Source organism: Saccoglossus kowalevskii, chromosome 3 (genome assembly GCF_978046115.1).
Source record: "Saccoglossus kowalevskii chromosome 3, keSacKowa6.1, whole genome shotgun sequence".
In the NCBI taxonomy this organism is placed as follows: Eukaryota; Metazoa; Hemichordata; class Enteropneusta; family Harrimaniidae; genus Saccoglossus; species Saccoglossus kowalevskii.
The window spans coordinates 21,396,043-21,414,901 of NC_140643.1; the positions used below are offsets into that span (position 1 = coordinate 21,396,043).

Sequence of the window (18,859 nt, forward strand, 5' to 3'; positions counted from 1 at the left end):
GATAAACCACTTGCTGTACAACTACACTTCCTGCTACATGCTTTTCCCTTGACTTTGCAGTCACAACTAATTACATCCATGAGAAGATCTGGTGCAATCAGCATCTTGGTCATAACTGGCATTACTTGGTCATTTTTGCGAACTTCCCATCCATAGTCAGTGATTTGAACAGAAGGAGGGTCAATCTTGTCTGCTGCCTTCCACAACAACATATGAAGATGTGCCTGCTAGATATGAAATGCTAGGTTTTGGTCTGTTGGCCAAAGGGATTTCAGAGGTGGGGGATTTATTCACTTGCGGGAAATCTCATACCTTGCTGCAATCATTGATGTATTATTCTTCTGGCCATAGAGAGCCAGTACCATGTGCCATCAATTCATTATGAGTTGCATCTTTCTCTCCCAGAACTTAATCCAGCCGAGCTACATGTATTTCAGCACAGTTGAGCACTTTAATGGCAGACACTCTCCCCTTTCCACTACAATAGCGCATGCTGGGAGACAGTTTTGTTGACCCATCCCACTTTTCCATTTGAACACAATATTATATACAATGTACATGCTTTCCAGCACCAATATACAAGCAGGCCAAACACATCTATGTCATCACTAAGAATGCGCACAATCTGATCTCCTGGTGTAGCATGTAACATGTAGCTGATGAGTAATATGTCTGCTTCATCATGTCGCACAATACTGTCTGCTCGGCTTACAAGTTCAATGTTCCCACCAAAGTCATATGTGCAGAGCAATTGTGAGAGCTGTCGCTTATTATCTTTGTTTTTCATGATCATCATGGCATCATGACCAGGAAGAGGTGAATTTAGGGAATTTAGGGACACCTGATACTGGTTTGAACTCTCTCCAGCTCTCTTCTGTCTCATGATCCTTTGCACTGATTCCATCATACCAATCAAAGAATACATATGTCTCAGGTAGTCTGCATTTGAGGAGACGAGATTTCATTCCATTTGCAACATCACCGACTGTATCTGAAGATGGCCAGACAATATGGTATAGCAGCCGAGAGGCGTCCACCAGGAGAGTACAGGGAGGAGGGTGATTCTTTATGAAGACACCAAGTCATTGGACACCACACTGTTTTCCTTCCGGAAGCAGCCATACTTGTCAAAAAGTGATGGAGGTACTGAACACAGTTTATGTTGGAAGAGAGCAGATAAATCGAGGTTCCTTGTTTGACCAATGACCAGAAGACCCACAAATATTGCTTCCAGATTATAGGCAGTTTTGTCTTTAACTCTCACACCATGCTTCAACACCTGCATGGTCCTAACATTCTTCTGTATCGGATTGTGGAAGCCACCAGGAAAATATGTAGCAAAAGATTTCTGCGTTTTCTGGTCGATCTTTTTCCAATGTCACTAGTCCATTAATATAATTGTACAGAGACATTGATTGATCAGTTAGTGGATGAGAATGCCTCTGAAGTTTATCCAAGATCTTTTGTCTGTAATTTTTGTCCAACTCCCACCTCTTTCCCTTTGTTCTTTGTGTTTCACATGAGCAGATTCTCCATCATGGCTGGACATATCATCCATAGCCATGGAAAGATGGTAGCAAACACCAAAATACTCAATCGAGACCGCGACTTGTCCAGGATTGGTGGAATTACCCTTCATACCCCCTGCCTGATTTCCTTGTTTTATGAATGTCTGTTCTCCAAACTTGTGAGTGACAACATGGTATCAACAAGTAGATCCTTCTTGGCATCATGTGGTAGATGCTGCATGTCACGCAGGTGCCAGCTGATGTATCTTGCACAGTGATTATGTCCCGCAGCAAAAATATGGTAACATTGTCTCCGGACAGTACTGCTGTAGAAGCCAGTCACCCTCTTGCTCAGCCCCCAGAAAATGGAGCGCAAGCATGGTTGGAGAGATGAACTATTCAACCCCGAGTTTCTAGTGCATTCGCCCATGGTATGCGATGCATTCATTATATCATTTGGTGTATTCATCATGTTATCTAGTGCATTTGCCAGGTTTTGTAGTGTATTCACCATGTTATGCAGTGTATTCACCATGTTATGTAGTTCATTTACCTAGTTATGTAGTGTATCCACCAAGTTATGTAGTCCATTCACCAAGTTATGCAGTGTATTCACAAGTCATGTAGTGCATTCACCATGTTATGTAGTCCATTTACCTAGTTATGTAGTGTATTCACCAAGTTATGTTGTCCATTCACCAAGTTATATGTTGCATTCACCAATTTATGTAGTGTATTCACCAAGTTATGTAGTCCATTCACCAAGTTATGTAGTGTATTCACCAAGTTATGTAGTCCATTCACCAAGTTATGTAGTGTATTCACCAAGTTATGTAGTCCATTCACCAAGCTATGTAGTGTATTCATCAAGTTATGTAGTCCATTCACCGAGTTATGTAGTGTATTCACCAAGTTATGTAGTCCATTCACTAAGTTATGTAGTGTATTCACCAAGTTATGTAGTCCATTCACCAAGTTATGTAGTGTATTCACCAAGTTATGTAGTCCATTCACCGAGTTACGCAGTCCATTCACCAAGTTATGTAGTGTATTCACCAAGTTATGTAGTCCATTCACCAAGTTATGTAGTGTATTCACCAAGTTATGTAGTGTATTCACCAAGTTATGTAGTATATTCACCAAGTTATGTAATGTATTCACCAAGTTATGTAGTGTATTCACCAAGTTACGCAGTCCATTCACCAAGTTATGTAGTGTATTCACCAAGTTACGTGTCCATTCACCACGTTATGTAGTGTATTCACCAAGTTACGTAGTGTATTCACCAAGTTATGTAGTGTATTCACCAAGTTATGTAGTATATTCACCAAGTTATGTAATGTATTCACCAAGTTATGTAGTGTATTCACCCAGTTATGTTGTGTATTCACCAAGTTACGCAGTCCATTCACCAAGTTATGTAGTGTATTCACCAAGTTACGTAGTCCATTCACCACGTTATGTAGTGTATTCACCAAGTTACGTAGTCCATTCACCAAGTTATATGTTGCATTCACCAAGTTAAGTTATGACAGCCATCAAAGAGTAAACATTCACGGTAGATTGTGTTTGTTTGTTGACATATTGTATGATAAGGTGCTGGCAAATTGCCGCCCAATGTTTATCGTCTTGTTGAAAACAGATTTTTTGCCAAAGATGCAAACACAACTTTGATTGACGGTGTTACCATACCATCAAAATGAATATTCATTGAACTCATTGCAAGAAGGCGTCGCCTGACGAGTCGCGCCCTCGGCGGTGCTCTAAACCCAAGGTCTGAGTTTTCGCTAGTTCCCGGCGTCCCTTGCGAATGGTAAGTAGGAGGCCCCTTATGGCTTGGTACGCTGTGATACTTGAGGCGGGAACCAGCCAACACAGTCAGCTGGCGCACACCTGATATAATAAAATAAATGCGATATTTACTATATCTCTTATTTAGTTTTATGCGTCATTCAAGATGGCGGCCCCCATATAGTAAATATGGCATTTATTTTATTATATCAGATGTGCGCCAGCTGACTGTGCAGCCAAGGTCTGAGGTCTGATGCCGTTCGGCGTAGACATTGCGAATTCGCAGTATTGATCTTGCCGACGAGACACACTATTCTGTCAGGCGTTAGTGGAGTCTAATGCAGTTTGGCCGGCGAGGGCGCCACTCACGTCTACATGTCAGGCTAAGCACTAGGTCAAAATCCAACGATAATTCTTTGTACATGTTGTCAATCTCAGAATAGAGTTCCTTAACATATTAATTCATGATCGTGTGAAACGATCTGCCTTATTCCACAGGGAACCCAGGAACTATAATCAACTGTACGAAGTCCCTATGAGCGCGGGGGGGGGGGGTATTAGCTGGTATCTTGTGTAAGAAATAGACAAGGGATGAAGGCTCCAGCGAGCTCGTATTTTTTAAACTGGAAAAAACATTCGTAATAACTGCTTACAATAGCATTTTTTCTTTTGTATTTTATTTTGTCAATTTCAGTTGCAAATCGTTTATAATTATTACTTTTCTGTTTTTGCTTTTTACATACATATCTAATTTTCCACTATGTAATTTCATTGGCCCAGGCATTTGAACTACTTCCTTGTTCCCTGCCATTCTTATATGAAATGTGTTTCGTCTATATGTTATTATTTGTTTCAACAATGTAAGATGGTGAAATAAATATACAAATCATGTCTTGTTTTATTTCACATTTGGGTTTTGTGTGTTTGTGTTACTTTAGAGTGCATGGGGAGATTGTAGTGTGAGAAGTAGTTTGGTGACAAATCCTAGGGTTACTGTTCAGAACGGCGGACGGAAGTTCCGTATTTTTATTTATTTACTAATAGCTCGTGCGTAACAAGCACGACGTATTTCTTATTATTTACTTGTGACGCATACGTTATTGGTAAATAATTACAAATGAGTGAAAACAAATTAAGTCGTACTTGCAACGTACGAGTTATTAGTAATTAAATATACCTACACCGTGCATGTAACGTATGAACTTTTAGTAAATAATATAATTGCGCCGTACTCAGATGGTAAACCCATGTACAGACATTATTATCAATTGGACTTGGCCTCAATTACAGCCAAAGTACAAGTCCGGCTCTTCCCGGATGTGATCATTTCCGTGCTAGAGGAATGTGACAAACTCTACTTCCTGTTAATCTGCATGTACTCGTGCACAGCCGGTGATTGTAGGATGATTCGGCTTCGGGTATTTTTTTCTTATGAATGCGGATTCATTGTACAGGTTACAGGAAATAAAAAAGGCATTTTACGTTTTACAGGAAATAAAAATAAAAGTTTCATTTACAGTAAAAAATAGGTTTTTACACTTTACAGATAAAGCAATTCCTAATTACATTTTATATTGTTATAATATATTTGATAATTTGTGTTTAAAAATCAAAATTGGAAATTGCGTAAGAATTACGACATTTAATAAGGAAAGTGTTTTATATGCTTACAAAAAATAAGATCTTTGTACAAATTATGGACGAATAAAATAGCTGATTACATTTTACATATTTTTTTATTTATTTAAATTACATAGTACGTAAATAAAAACAATTGATTACAGCTTACGAAAATACCCCTTGCCGACTCTAACTTGAATATTGTACTCACCGACCAGGAAAAAAATCCAACTGACAATAATGTAAACTGTACATAGGTGGAGAGAGGTTCCATTATGAGTATTTTTCAGGCAAATGTTCTATTTCCAATATAAACTTCAGAGTAATTATTGTTATTGACATATCTTGAAGTAAATGTTCTTATTCTCATTTTTTTTTTATTTGCAGTAAAGGCCACACTACTTCATACTTGGTTCATCGTACAATCGATTACTTGGTAGAATCACATAATAATGTTAAAATAAAACATTCCAATCGATACATTGATCGAAGAGCCGCCTCTAAATTCAGAATAACACTCTAGAATATGTATGATGCGTGTTTAATTCGAGGATAACAGTTCGACTATCTTTAAATGTCAAGGTACAACATCCTACATGTAAGAAAAGTGCCTCCATATAATCGTGGATATTTAGATGAATGTCTATCATCATCTAAAAAAAGAAAAACAATCATATCTGATTTTTTGACACAAATAGCATGTTTAAAGACCCCCCTTCCCCTTTCTTCCCGGCAGAAGTTGCGCATTTATTTCCTCCTGAAAATGTTTAAATATCGAATCAATGAAATACAAAAAAACATTAAAGCTTTGGTTTCAAAACAATGATTTTCCGCTAAAGGAACTCATGTATTATATGTGGTATTCTCTTGTTTGCGAGGGTCTATCTCAAAACGACAATAAACTGAACACGAAACAAAATTAGGAATTCTATATAAGTGACAACGCGGACTTCAACTTTTCAGTCCAAGTCCGAAATTTCTAGTAATGGATTCACAGAAACCAATCAAAACAGGGATAATTTAATTTTCGAATGTAATTCACTTAATCTTTTTGTTATCCCTGTGACGTTACTGTGTTCTCTTTCTGCACGACTAATGGTATAATAATATATAACTAACGTATTGACATTATTTCGCAAACTAGTCACTTCGTCAGCCGCGCCTACCAATATAAGCAGCGCCACCAACGAGCAACGAGCAACGAGTTATTTGAATATGGGGATTTCCCTGTAAATCCCGATATGGGGTCATTGTCTTGCCGACGTATTTTCCCAGGACTCTTTATTACGACGAAGGTCACTGCGCTTTGTTCTAGTTTTGTCAAGTATTGTGTTTAGTCTCGTGGTAATGGTTTTTCAAAAAATCACTATAGTTTTTAATGTGAGTGAAGGTAGGTTACGACTTTTATGTTTTAACTTTGCTGTGGAAAATGGCGACAGCACCGAGTGACTCCTACTCAATGATTTTTTCGTTATACGTCCATGATTGGAATACAACCGAACTCGGCCAGATTTCGACTCGGCCAGGAGAAAAATGCACAACTCGGCCAGTCGCCAACTCCCTTGACTACTTTGTTGTCGATTTCAACAACGCAAGTTTACAAACACACACATACACACAAACGCTACTGGTTCTCCGACATGTTGTTGATTTCAACATTGGCTGAACATTGTCGATTTCAGTGACGCAAATTTTCTTTTCAAAGGAAAAACACAGACATTACATCGAATCACAGACATCACATCGGCGACCGTCTATTTTTTTTTTACATTTTACTGTGATATGACAAAAGACACAGCGCTGGCTGTTTCGTCACTGAAATCGACAACCCTTTTTTTATTAACAAAGCACAATAGGCATCACTGAAATCGACACCCTTTGACGCCCGTACATTTTTTATATTTTGTTGTGATATGACTCTGACAGTCTGTAATACAGCGCTCGCTGTTGCATCATTGACACCCTTATGCACATATGCTGGCCGAGTACGGTCACTGGCCGAGTAGAAATCTGGCCGAGTTCGGTGGTCACCCATGATTGGACGCCGTAACAGGGCGTGTGGCAAATATCTCAGGCTATAACCACAGTCCCTGTATTATAACTGAAAAAAGGGCGCTTCATATATTCACGTAAACATACACTTGGTACCTGAGTCCGTGGTCAGTGTCGGACATTTCAAGCAACCTAAAACACAGTTAAAATGTAATTGTTTACTGCCACATACATGTGCATGCATGGTCGTATTTAGTTTTTAACCCAATTTTTTTTATACTTGGCACTCCTTGTTATTCAAATTTCCGACCAAGTTCTACTAGTAATGATTGCTGTGTATTCATTTGTTGATTGATTTTTATGAAGGTCGATCGCGACTAAATAATAAAATATATGCCATTGGGAAATATGTGGTGAATTTAAAAGAAACGAAAACACTGAATGTGTACCAAACTAGAGGCGGTAGGTCAGTAAATCCTGCCTTCCCTAAACATGCGCATGACTCATATACACGTGTTTCCCCTATTACTGGTCAGTATAATTAGTAAATATGTCATGGCCAATTTTGATAATTGTTATTTCCACTACTGTAATCGTATTTACTTTATTATTCAGTAGTTTTACAATACTGATCAGTCATGTCGCAGCAAAGTTCGAACAGATCGAGCACTTCTTCAACAAGCCCCCAGTTGTCTGGATCTTCAACTGGATCAGAATTTATTGTGTTATCTCGACCGCCTTCGAGTCAAAGTCTACGAAGTAACATATCTAACCCACTGTTATCACCACAAAATGATGATATGTCGTTTGTGATGGATGAAGAACTAATTACATTTATTCGTGGTATACAGTTACAGAACAACCAACTCACTGGTATGTCAGTGTTTATTTTTCAATATTTTAATTTTCTGAATTATGTATTTTTTTCTTAAATTATCAGAAAATGCATTCTCAGTTTTATTGCTTTTGTTGGGTATTTCCAATCTTTAGTTTGGAATTAACCACTTACATAGAAACTGGATTCTGGATCGTCATTGGTGAATTTCAATGACCTTTGACACCCAACACTGGGTTTTCCCCAGCATTGTGTTTTGAACCATTTTAGGTAGCAATCGTTAAATAGTTGACATATATACGGTAAAGTCTTCCTCATAAAACATCAAGTGAATTTATTGTGTATAATATCAGTCACTAATTTTAATTTGAATTAACAAATTGTTTTAAATTATTGCTTGTTCGTGGGAATAAGGTAAGTTAATTATTGTATGATTTGAAAAAAAAAATGTGAGTGAATTTTTGGGGTATGATTCATTTCCTCAACATTGTTGGGGTGTGACTGTTTACTGTGTATGTAAAATAATTAAACATTAAATATTTTTAAGAGAGATTTTTTCCTCCTTTGATATATAAATATTGTGTTTTTTCATTGTACATGTATGTTTCATACTAATCTATGCAATTTTTTTCTTTTCTGCATATAATGGGCAGTTGATATTTTTTTTGTTAGGAAATTCTTGATTGGTTTCAGATTCAGTTATCAATTACATTTTATACTATAATCCGCTTTAATGCAATTGACAAATTCTGTGAGTTAGAGAAAGGGTATATGCATCTCATTAATGAGCCAGATAATTCCACTGATCACAAATTTCTAGATATACTAGAACAAGACTGTGGAACAGATGATTAGGGTTTCTCCCATTTTTTTCCCCTATTATCTGTATTTGTAGATTCCTAATTTTGCTCGTTTTTGTTTTTTTTCCAAATTTAATAAAAATGTATGCACGGTGATAAATTCAACCAACATACACGTGTCACTTGTATCGATTCCATACAAGGATAAAAAAAAATTGCATTCAAATAGAATCTTATCACTTGCCACCATGCATAGACCATATCACAATTCCAAATTTGAGTGCATTGTGGGACAGTTTATAGTTCAGGTTGCACAAGCTGGTGTGATTTGTGATTATCGGAGGAGTCATTTTTGATCATGGTTTGATTCTGTTTGGACGATCCCATTATGGACTACAATTTGGAATTGAGATATTGGCTTTGCTAGAATACGTGCATATCTCATTATCAGACTTTGGTACTTTTCATATTACTGGTAACCACATTTGCTCTTTCAGTATCACTTTATAACAAAGAGAAGCACACCTAAACCCGAAATTGTATTTATTGTATGTTATATCGTTGAAATATGTTGTATGTTTTGATCATACACAATTATTTAGACGATATAATAACGTCTGTACTAACACTAATTGTAATTAAGATTGTGTCTGGCATCATGGGCATCAGCGTCCTCCCCAGAACAATAGCGTACAGTATCGGTTAATTTACATTACAATAACATATGTTAATCACCTTTATTGTATTTATTGTTATGCTAAATTGGGTCTATAGTTTATCCAAAATTTTAACAGTTGGGAACTCCTACTTTGCAATGCCCAGGGGAGGACCCTTGAGGGGTGTCACATAAAAATTTTATTTTTTATCAAAGGAGCTAATATAGCAATGCAGAATTGAGACTAAATGAAGCATTGTATTAGTTGGAAATGTACGGCTGATCTGCACTGGCTCGGAAGATGAATTCTGATTGGCTAAAAAAACAAAAAAACTTGTGGCGTTGAATGCACGTTCATTGTCAGTATTGTTATGCAAATTCAAACTAGCTAATCATTTACAACCTTCCGAGCCAGTGCAGATTAGCCCGAAATGTACATTATTTCCATCAATAGGCTCATTTCTACTACTTTTTCTTTTGACAGAGAAATTGGCAGAAACCAATGCATTAATGCAAAACCAAAGCAAGGAGCTTGCAGAGATCAGAGATAAGCACAGAGAAACGTTCCAAGAGAATCTCGAAAGATACAACCAAACAAGAACTGAAATTCTGAGTCTGCAAAAGACAAAAAAAGAACTGCAGGATAAAATTGATCAAGGTGCCATGGATATGGAAGAGAAAATACAGCAGGTGAAGCAGCAGGTAACAATACTGACAAATTGTTATTTTTTAGCATTTTGATAAATATTATCATAGAAAGTTAATAATTCTTTTCAATTCTTTAAATTTTTCTGTAATTTTATCAAAATTTGATGTTAATTTTGAATCAGGATTGTTCAATATTTTTTTTAGATTATATGGCAGAATATTTTGAAACACATTTTCAGCTCTGCTGTTGATATTACTGATTTGTCCACCTGCATCAACTTTAAATTGTTGTGACATAATTTTGAAAATGGAGAGTCAGCTGGTTTTAATACTTTGTATATACGTACATTGGGTGACTATTTTTGTCATTTTTACTAAGATGTACTATTTTAGAATTTTTTATTCAAAATGTTTAGCCAATTGCTTTGATATTTTATGTAGACATAATGGAGGAAGCTCTAACAGATTTGTTTAAATTTTCTAGTATTAGTGAATATTTTTGTCATTTTTTGGTAAAAAAATGCTATTTTCTACTATACAGTGGAGCTATATCAGCTGACAAATGGAAATGTTTGAATGAGAATTTTCGCTGATTGTTACGAAAAGTAACCAGTGTGGTAATAATAAGGTTGAAATAAAACATCAATTTGTTGATATATAATGCATTATGACCTCATTTCACTCTTGATATTATGCCTTGTGTAGGAAATGGAGAAACGTTCACAACTTGAAATGGAAATAGTCACACTGAGGGGTGATAAGCAATCACTGGAAGATCTGAATATGAAACTCCAGAAATCTATTGAGAAACTAACAGAAGAACATTGTCAAATAAAAGAACAGTTATTAGAAAAAGAAAGTGAAATTGAACAGGTACATTGTGTATATACACGTATATATATGTGGGTAGAATTGTCTTTGTTGATATCGCTTGTAATGTGTAAATGCAGAAGAATGTGTAAATGAAGAATGTAAACAATAAACAAAATAATGACTTAAAAACAAATTGTTACAATATTTGATTCAAACCATACACTCTGTCTGTCCTATTAGAACCTCATGCATGTATGTCAGTGTCTTAGATGACGTTACTGTTTAATTAATTTTTATTAAAACAAGGAATCCAACGGGTCTTGGAGGCTTACTTTCAATAGATCTCAGCAAAGTGGCTGCTCTGCTAAGTATGACACCCTGATCCACACCTAAGTCGTCCTTTTCACAGAGTAGATGAAAATCGCTGCACCAAGGAGAAACAATTTCAGAATTTTATGGCATCCGTGAAGAAAAAATTTTACTAAATTCACTATCATTCCGAGTCATTGGTTCTCAGAATTTTTTTTCATTGCAACAAATTATAGAGACTGAAATACCAGGAAAATGAAAAAAAAATGCAGAAACTTGTAATTCACATCAATAGTGCCAGAGACTTTATTCTATTCACTTTGTTATACATATCACATGGTGGCAAATGTATAAAACTATGCCAACCAAATCCATTGTAGTGTACAGGTTATAGGTGCTGAGTACTCCAAAAAATTGAGCTTAGCCAACTTTTTCAATAGTTGACGTAGAACTTAGCCGAGCTCTAATATCAGAAATGGTTGAATTATTAAATCTACATATGGATGAGCCAAAAATATGGGTGTACTACCGGTAATATGCAAGTGTGGCAGTTTACTAATCTACATAAGGACAAAAGACCATGTGCGTGTTTACAGGAATTATGCCACTCTTGGTCATGTGACATGTTCTAGCTTTTGGTTCATTTCTGTGAATATTTTGTTCTTAGCAGATTGTAAACTGGTCACACTTGTATTCATATGCAGAATGTAATTTATACAGTATTATTTATATGCTGAGTGGAATTGCTACAGATAATTGTACAAACCGGTAACTTGCAAACTGACATTGTCTTGGCTACATAACTGTAGCATCATATTGGATGAGTAGTTGATTCTTTGAGAATTGGAATCGACTCAGATCCTCTACGGCATTGTGTGGAGTTGGTTATTGCTACTACACTGCATGATAGGCTATATGATCAGTATATTGTGTATGGTGTTTAATTCACAGTGTCATCTCTAATTTTAATGGCTTGTTTTATGCCCCAAAACCGACTGTATGGTGTGCCGGGGTAGGTAAGGGTGTGTGAAGTTCTTTGTTTTAGTTAATATATCCATATGTACTTGACATTTTACTACACTCTCCAACAACAACAATTATGTTTTTTTTTTCTCATGCTAGGTTGTTGTGAGTAAAGACCCTACTGAAGAGGCAGAGATGAAGTACCTTCAACAGAAGTGCACTGATTCAATGAACGAGTTACAAGAATCTAAATCTAAATGTGATGAACTAAGTCATGAGGTGTTGAAGTACAAGTCATTGTCTGATCAGATGATGGAGGATCTCAAGCAAATACAACAGATAAAATCACAGGTTGAAGAGAATAATAAAGAGCTATCAAGGAAATGTGAAGAACTGGATTTAGCTATGTCCACGATGAAGAATGAGCTTAGTCGAGTTCGCGAAACAAACAACAGACTGGTTATTGAGAAACAGGATTTGGTAGCTATGAATAATGAATTGCAATCCCGACAGTCCTACAGCATGACTTCGGGTAGTAGTGGGCCAGAAAGCTGTTTGAACAATTTCAAGGAACTTGAGAGATCCGTACGCAATCCTGTAGCCACTGTGGATGACAATAGACAACAAGCTGTCTCGGAAATTGAACATCCACAAGAACAGAAGGGTGATCTTGCCACTGCAAGTCGAGAGGACAGTGAAGTGATCCTCTTTGATCAGCGAGATCGGAGCAGTAGCGATACCCAAAATAAGAAATCAAAATCCGAGCTAACTGTTCATGATCTTTTAGTTCAGCTGCAGTCTGAAAGAGAGAAGGTGACAGAATATCAGCAACAGCTACACATTGAACAAAGTAAAGTTACTAGGCTGGAGCAAAATCTGCAAGACACCAAGCAGAGACTACAAGCCAGTACCTCTCATTTGGATACCACTGTTTCTCAGCTGCAGCAAGAACATAAAGATAAAGTGAAAAACCTAATGCAGCAACTTGATAGTATGTCAGCCCAGGTTCAGGCAGCACAAGAGCGGCAGGTAAATACCATTCATGAAATCAACATAATAAATCTAATAACATGCAAATAAAAAATTGATAAGTCATTGTGATCAGGCTTGTTTAATAGATTAACAATCTGATACATAATGTTGTTTTCATTGGTGATCTATTCAGTTTTCATTCTCTTCCTCAAAATATTATGTTGGATTTATTCCAATTCGTCTATTTGAAGTAACTACATTTTGTATTTCATGTAGTTGAGTTCCTGGTGGATATAGCTTCCCTCTCCTTTAATTCAATAAATGTATTGTTGATGGAAGCTTTATTTACAATGACTTGTTCTCAAGTAGTTTGACACAGTTCGGTTTAGATCCCCCAAAATAATTTACCAAATATTTGGGTTTCAAAATAAAAAATTTTAGCTTTCTTAGTATTTGATCATTGTTACTTGGTTTTGAAAACACCTACAAAGAAGTAGATATTATTTATAAAGAGGCGTCTTAAGTGGTTTACAACCTTGTTTCTAATAATAAATTTGCTTCCACAGCACAATGAAAGTTTGGAAAGTACTGGTGACGATATTCAAGCATTGAAGTCTCAAGTTATGTCACTCGTCAATGAATTGAGAGACACTGAAATTAAATTGAACGCAACCAGGGAACATATTAATAAATATAGAAATAGGTAATAAATCAGTGCTTTTTTGTATACTCTTTCACAGATTATGCAGATTTTATAGTCTTACAGTTCTACGTCATGCAGAAAATGTCTATGCAAAAATGGAAATGTATTTTCACAGAGTTCCAGACATTACAAATAAAGAGATATTCTAATTGTTTATATGCGCTGACTGCAGAACATTTAGAGCATTGGATTACTTAAAAAACTACGTATAAATATTCAATCAGAACTGGCATCTCAGGTGGCTACCGAAACACTGCTCCGCGTCAATGGAGCATGGACATGTTACACAACACTTTGAATACTACATAATTGTTATTCAATATCTATTTCAGCTTCCTTGTTGAGGTCTCTCTGAAAATGGAACTGTTATTTATTATTCTCGTTTTTCTTTTACCATAGGTGTATCACTGCTGAGAATAAATTGACAATGCTGCAAGATGAATATGAGGACAGGTGTAAAAAAGATGGTCATATTATAGACACATTGAGGGTGGAATTACAAAATTACGATGCTGCATTGAACACTGAAATGGCAGCATTGCAGCAAGAAAGGTGAGTTTAGTTAGATTGAAGGGGCAATACATGTAGTAAATTTTTTTTATAAACCAAGAAGACCTAGGTAATTGGTATAACGCCAATATATAGTACATGAAAGGTAGTGAGTTAAGAGCTGGAAGGGCAATATTACACCAAGAACAGTGAGTTAAGGGCTGGAAGGGCTTTATTACACCAAGAACAGTGAGATAAGAGCTGGAAGGGCAATATTACACCAAGAACAGTGAGTTAAGGGCTGGAAGGGCAATATTACACCAAGAACAGTGAGGTAAGAGCTGGAAGGGCAATATTACACCAAGAACAGTGAGTTAAGGGCTGGAAGGGCAATATTACACCAAGAACAGTGAGTTAAGGGCTGGAAGGGCAATATTACACCAAGAACAGTGAGTTAAGGGCTGAAAGGGTAATATTACACCAAGAACAGTGAGTTAAGGGCTGGAAGGGTAATATTACACCAAGAACAGTGAGTTAAGGGCTGGAAGGGTAATATTACACCAAGAACAGTGAGTTAAGGGCTGGAAGGGTAATGTTACACCAAGAAAGGTGATGTAAGGGCTTGACAGGCAATATTTATCAAGAATGGTAAGTTAAGGGTTGGAAGGGCAATATTTACCAAGAAGGATGAGTTAAGAGTTGAGCAATAGTATATCAGTTGAGGGCTGAATGGGCAATATTTACCAAGAAGGGTGAGTTAAGGGCTGGATGGGCAATATTTACTAAGAAGGGTGGACAGGCAATAGTATTAATTTTAATGATTCAATATTAATCACATACAGTATTCAGTTCATAGGCGCATCTATTGGAGATGCATTTCTAATAGAGCAAATATTGTATACCGGTACTTTACAAACGTTGACCAATGTCATTTAATGTATTGCAGATCAAACTTGAAGGAAACTGCTGAAAGCCATGAGAAATTGTGTGCTGAATATGATAATTTGTGGAAAATGTACAACAATCTCAGTGGAAAGGGTGGACAGGTGAGTGCTAATCAAAAATACAAGCAAGCTAGTGTAGTCATTCTAGATACTATGGTTCCAGAAATATTTTTGTTGTTTATTTTTAGAAAGTGAGATGAGTGTTGCATGTAGTGATAGGACTCGCTGTTCCATAGGAACTAAATGTGGTTGCAAGCATGTATACAATAAATATATAGGGAAAATATTATGATTAACTGGTTTTCAAATCAAATATCTTTTGATATGTATGTCACGTTTTCTGATATTGTTGATCAGATTGCATTTGCAGTGGGCATCATGAACGATCAAGGGTGAAATATACACTTGACGTATGATATAAAGATGTAATAAATATGTCTCGATTTGAGTTTTGTTTACTACACATCACTTGCAGTTAAATATATGTACTTGTGTAATCAGTAAAATGGTTTCTTTTTGATATAATGTATGTCGAATAAAATTTGCCATTTCAGAGAGATGTTGATCCAAGAGTTCTAAAAGAGAAAGATAACGAGATAGACAACTTGACAGCTCAGTTAGTGTCAGCTGATGAAGCAATTGCTGCCAAGGAAGATGAGGTCAAAGAATTAAGAAACAAAATCCGAGAAATGAAAAATGAACTGGAGACTGTGCCAGTACTAAAGGCACAGGCGAGTATTAGAAAGAACTAGTTCTCTTTTCATGATAAACAGCAAAATTCAAAATGTTTATGCTTATAAGTTTATCAGTTCAAATATCTAGAATTTTCTCAAGCATTTAAAGTAATCATTATCTACTGTGTAATCATTTATAAGTTTCTATCCTATTTTTTCAACCACATCGTTTCATTGTTTCTTTGTGTGGGTATATTGTTACCAAAAATAACAATCTGAAATTGTATGTGTAGGCTGACATCTACCAAGCTGACTTCCAGGCTGAGAGAGAAGCTAGAGAGAAGGCTCATGGTGAAAAGGAGAAGCTGGTGCAGGATATCCAGGATCTACAGTTGGAGAACCAGCAACTTCAAGATGACTTAAATACATTATCTAAAACGCAGATCGCTGAAATGCAGAAACGCCATGGTAAACATGAACCAAGGCCAGCTGGTGCCGCAGGGTATACACAGCCAGGGAGAGGATATCCATACCCTGGTCCTTATTATCCACGATATTATGCTGATGGTAACAACGCTGATGAGAGAAAGAACGAACCCGCACCACAGGGTATTGTAGATGGCATGGGAGGTAGCCAGGGCGATAGATTACTAGCCAGAGGAGATTCTGCAGAACAGGTAAAAACAAATACCAATAAAATTGTTGAAATAAATCACAAGTGCACTATCTTTATACCTATTGTGTGTGTATAACATGAAATCAACATAAAATAAAACAACTTCTAGTTGATCACCAAATTTGTATTTCTTCTAGATTTCCAGCGGCACTGATAGATCAGCATCACCAGTACCACACCAGTTTACATGTCCTAAGTGTGAAGCTGGCTTCCCAGACTTGGACACGCTGCAGATACACATACTTGATTGTATTAACTAAACAGTGGATAACAGGAAGGGAAAGACCTGTTTCCGAAGATTATTATCTAATCATCTCAGCAGACCTTCCAGCAAGTGTAACAAACTGAATCTTATGTTGTTTTATAAATATCTTATATTTGGGACTTTATTTATAATATTATAAAAATGTACACAGGCAAGTAAAAAATAACCACAAGGAAGGCACATCAATATTATATTGAATAGAACAGTATGGACAACGTTTTCATTGGCGTCTTCATTGGCACACAAGACGAATAGAAATTAATTAATTTTTAGTTATAAGTGACATGTCTGGTATGAAAGCGGTTGTCAATAGGAAAGGTTGACATGAATTGCGAAACACTGCATGCCCCAATAAAGTTACAAGTTATACAAGTGTGTGCAATGGATCTTTGTACCCTGTTATCTTAACAATGAGATATCAACATATTTGAGCAATATGTCACATTACAAGTAGACATGTGTGTTAACACATTAAATCTTACACCTGTTCCCAGCATGCAACATATATTTAATGTTATTTGTGGTACCTAAAAACTGTCATGGCATTTGGTTTAGGGAGAATGTGAGAAAATCCTATGTGTATTTACAATCAAAGTCATTAGAGCAGCATGAATGCATTGCTCTGAAAGTTTGGTGCAATGCGTTAACGTTCTTGATACATGTGTTGTTGATAAGTGGTAAATGCTTAAATATTCAAAACGAAAAACTGGTGTAGCATAAAACGTTTTAATACATAATTCAAATTACTGTTGTTGGAGTTTTTTCCTTCCAGCTGAATTGACTTTGATTGTAATCATAGTGTTTTTACTCTTTGGCTTACACATTGATATAGGAATTTATGAGAACTTAACCTAGTGAAGTGTATTTTGTAAGTGTATATGTGTTATAACATGTGACATTGCACTGTTAGAATCAATTGCTAAATATCAAGGTTTAATACATTTCAATAAAGCCTTGGTTCCTGCAAAAACTTTCTATCAGTAATTAGGTCACTTCACAATGATACATCTAATATAAATTATATTTGAGTAAGATTATACACGTGTGATTTTTGCAAAAGAAAGTTTAGCATTGTAGAAAACATACCATAGTTCATAGTCATATAAGGGTGTTATTCATAGTAATCAAGTTGTACTGAATGTAGTTCAAATTAGATATGCATTATATTCAATTGCAGTTAATTGGTGAGAAAATTATGTTTTAGCTTGATTTCTTGTGTCACAACTATTTAAATATTTCGTGTGTAAAATAGTTGAGTTACAAATGATTTAAAGTTAGTTGATGTAAATAGTGATATTGTCATTCATAAAGTTTTGTAATCAGTTATTTGTTTTATTTTATTAAAAAACACACATAATTCTTGTGAATTACGAAAAAAAGACAGTTTCAAAAGTAATTTTAAAAGTAAAGTAGCAGTAACCCTACTAGCCTAGATGGGTGTATGTTAAGTGTTTACTTAACAAATGTCAGAAGCTGTAAACATTGGAAAGGCATTTATTTCCTACTTGTACATTGGTAATAAAATCGAATAATAGTCATTTTATGATTCATTCCAAATGAACACTGTTCCACCATTCTGTACTAAGGTAAATCTGCAGAATGTACAACTTACATTTAGTCTATACCATCTACTGCCAACCGAGAAGGATTCAATTCATGATGTGGGTATGCAAAAAACGCAACATGTCTATATTTCTATATCATTTACAATTTGTAAGGCATGTTTATTTTTGCATCTTGCAAACTAGCTATATCTGTATGACGAATGAATTGGAAATAAAGTCAATGTTTTCCACGCACTACATTTAATGACAGTATTATATTCCTTCTATGCAGAAAGTCTGTCGTTTTCACACAGCATAGCTAGTACTGTTGTATTTAGCCTTGGTTGTCTGATTTTGTCAAAAATAGTTGTATACTACAAATCTTGACCATTCAATAATGCTTCAAATAAAAATCGCCAAATGTTGTCGTGCCTAGCAGTCACGAAACGTCTGAGCATGAAATGATGGGTGTGATTTAATTATTGTAACCAATATTACTTATTGTATTTACTACTAATTAAATTAGTAATATAAATAAATTAAATTTATTTTATTTGTAAAGTGGGAATTTCATTTTACCAAATTACAATTTACATAATTACAGTAAGATGTTTTTTTCAATATCGCTATATCAATGTACGACTTTATGTTGAGCACC

At 35.8% G+C, this 18,859-nt stretch overlaps 1 protein-coding gene across 4 annotated transcripts; it reads left to right on the forward strand.

Moving 5' to 3' along the window:
• Positions 1-6,149: 6,149 nt before the first annotated feature.
• LOC100375641 (uncharacterized) lies at positions 6,150-18,456 on the forward strand. 4 transcript variants are annotated; one of them, XM_006823430.3, is made up of 11 exons: positions 6,150-6,309; positions 7,527-7,784; positions 9,686-9,903; positions 10,555-10,722; positions 12,094-12,963; positions 13,473-13,609; positions 14,009-14,161; positions 15,045-15,144; positions 15,597-15,773; positions 16,010-16,393; positions 16,530-18,456. In XM_006823430.3, the coding sequence occupies exons 2-11, from the start codon at positions 7,550-7,552 to the stop codon at positions 16,650-16,652; spliced, it is 2,565 nt and encodes an 854-aa protein (XP_006823493.1). In that variant the 5' UTR covers positions 6,150-6,309; positions 7,527-7,549; the 3' UTR covers positions 16,653-18,456. The 4 variants fall into 4 exon arrangements, with proteins under 4 accessions (XP_006823493.1, XP_077870081.1, XP_077870082.1 ...); XM_078013955.2 differs by having other exon boundaries at positions 7,530-7,784; XM_078013956.2 differs by having other exon boundaries at positions 6,150-6,299.
• Positions 18,457-18,859: the final 403 nt, after the last annotated feature.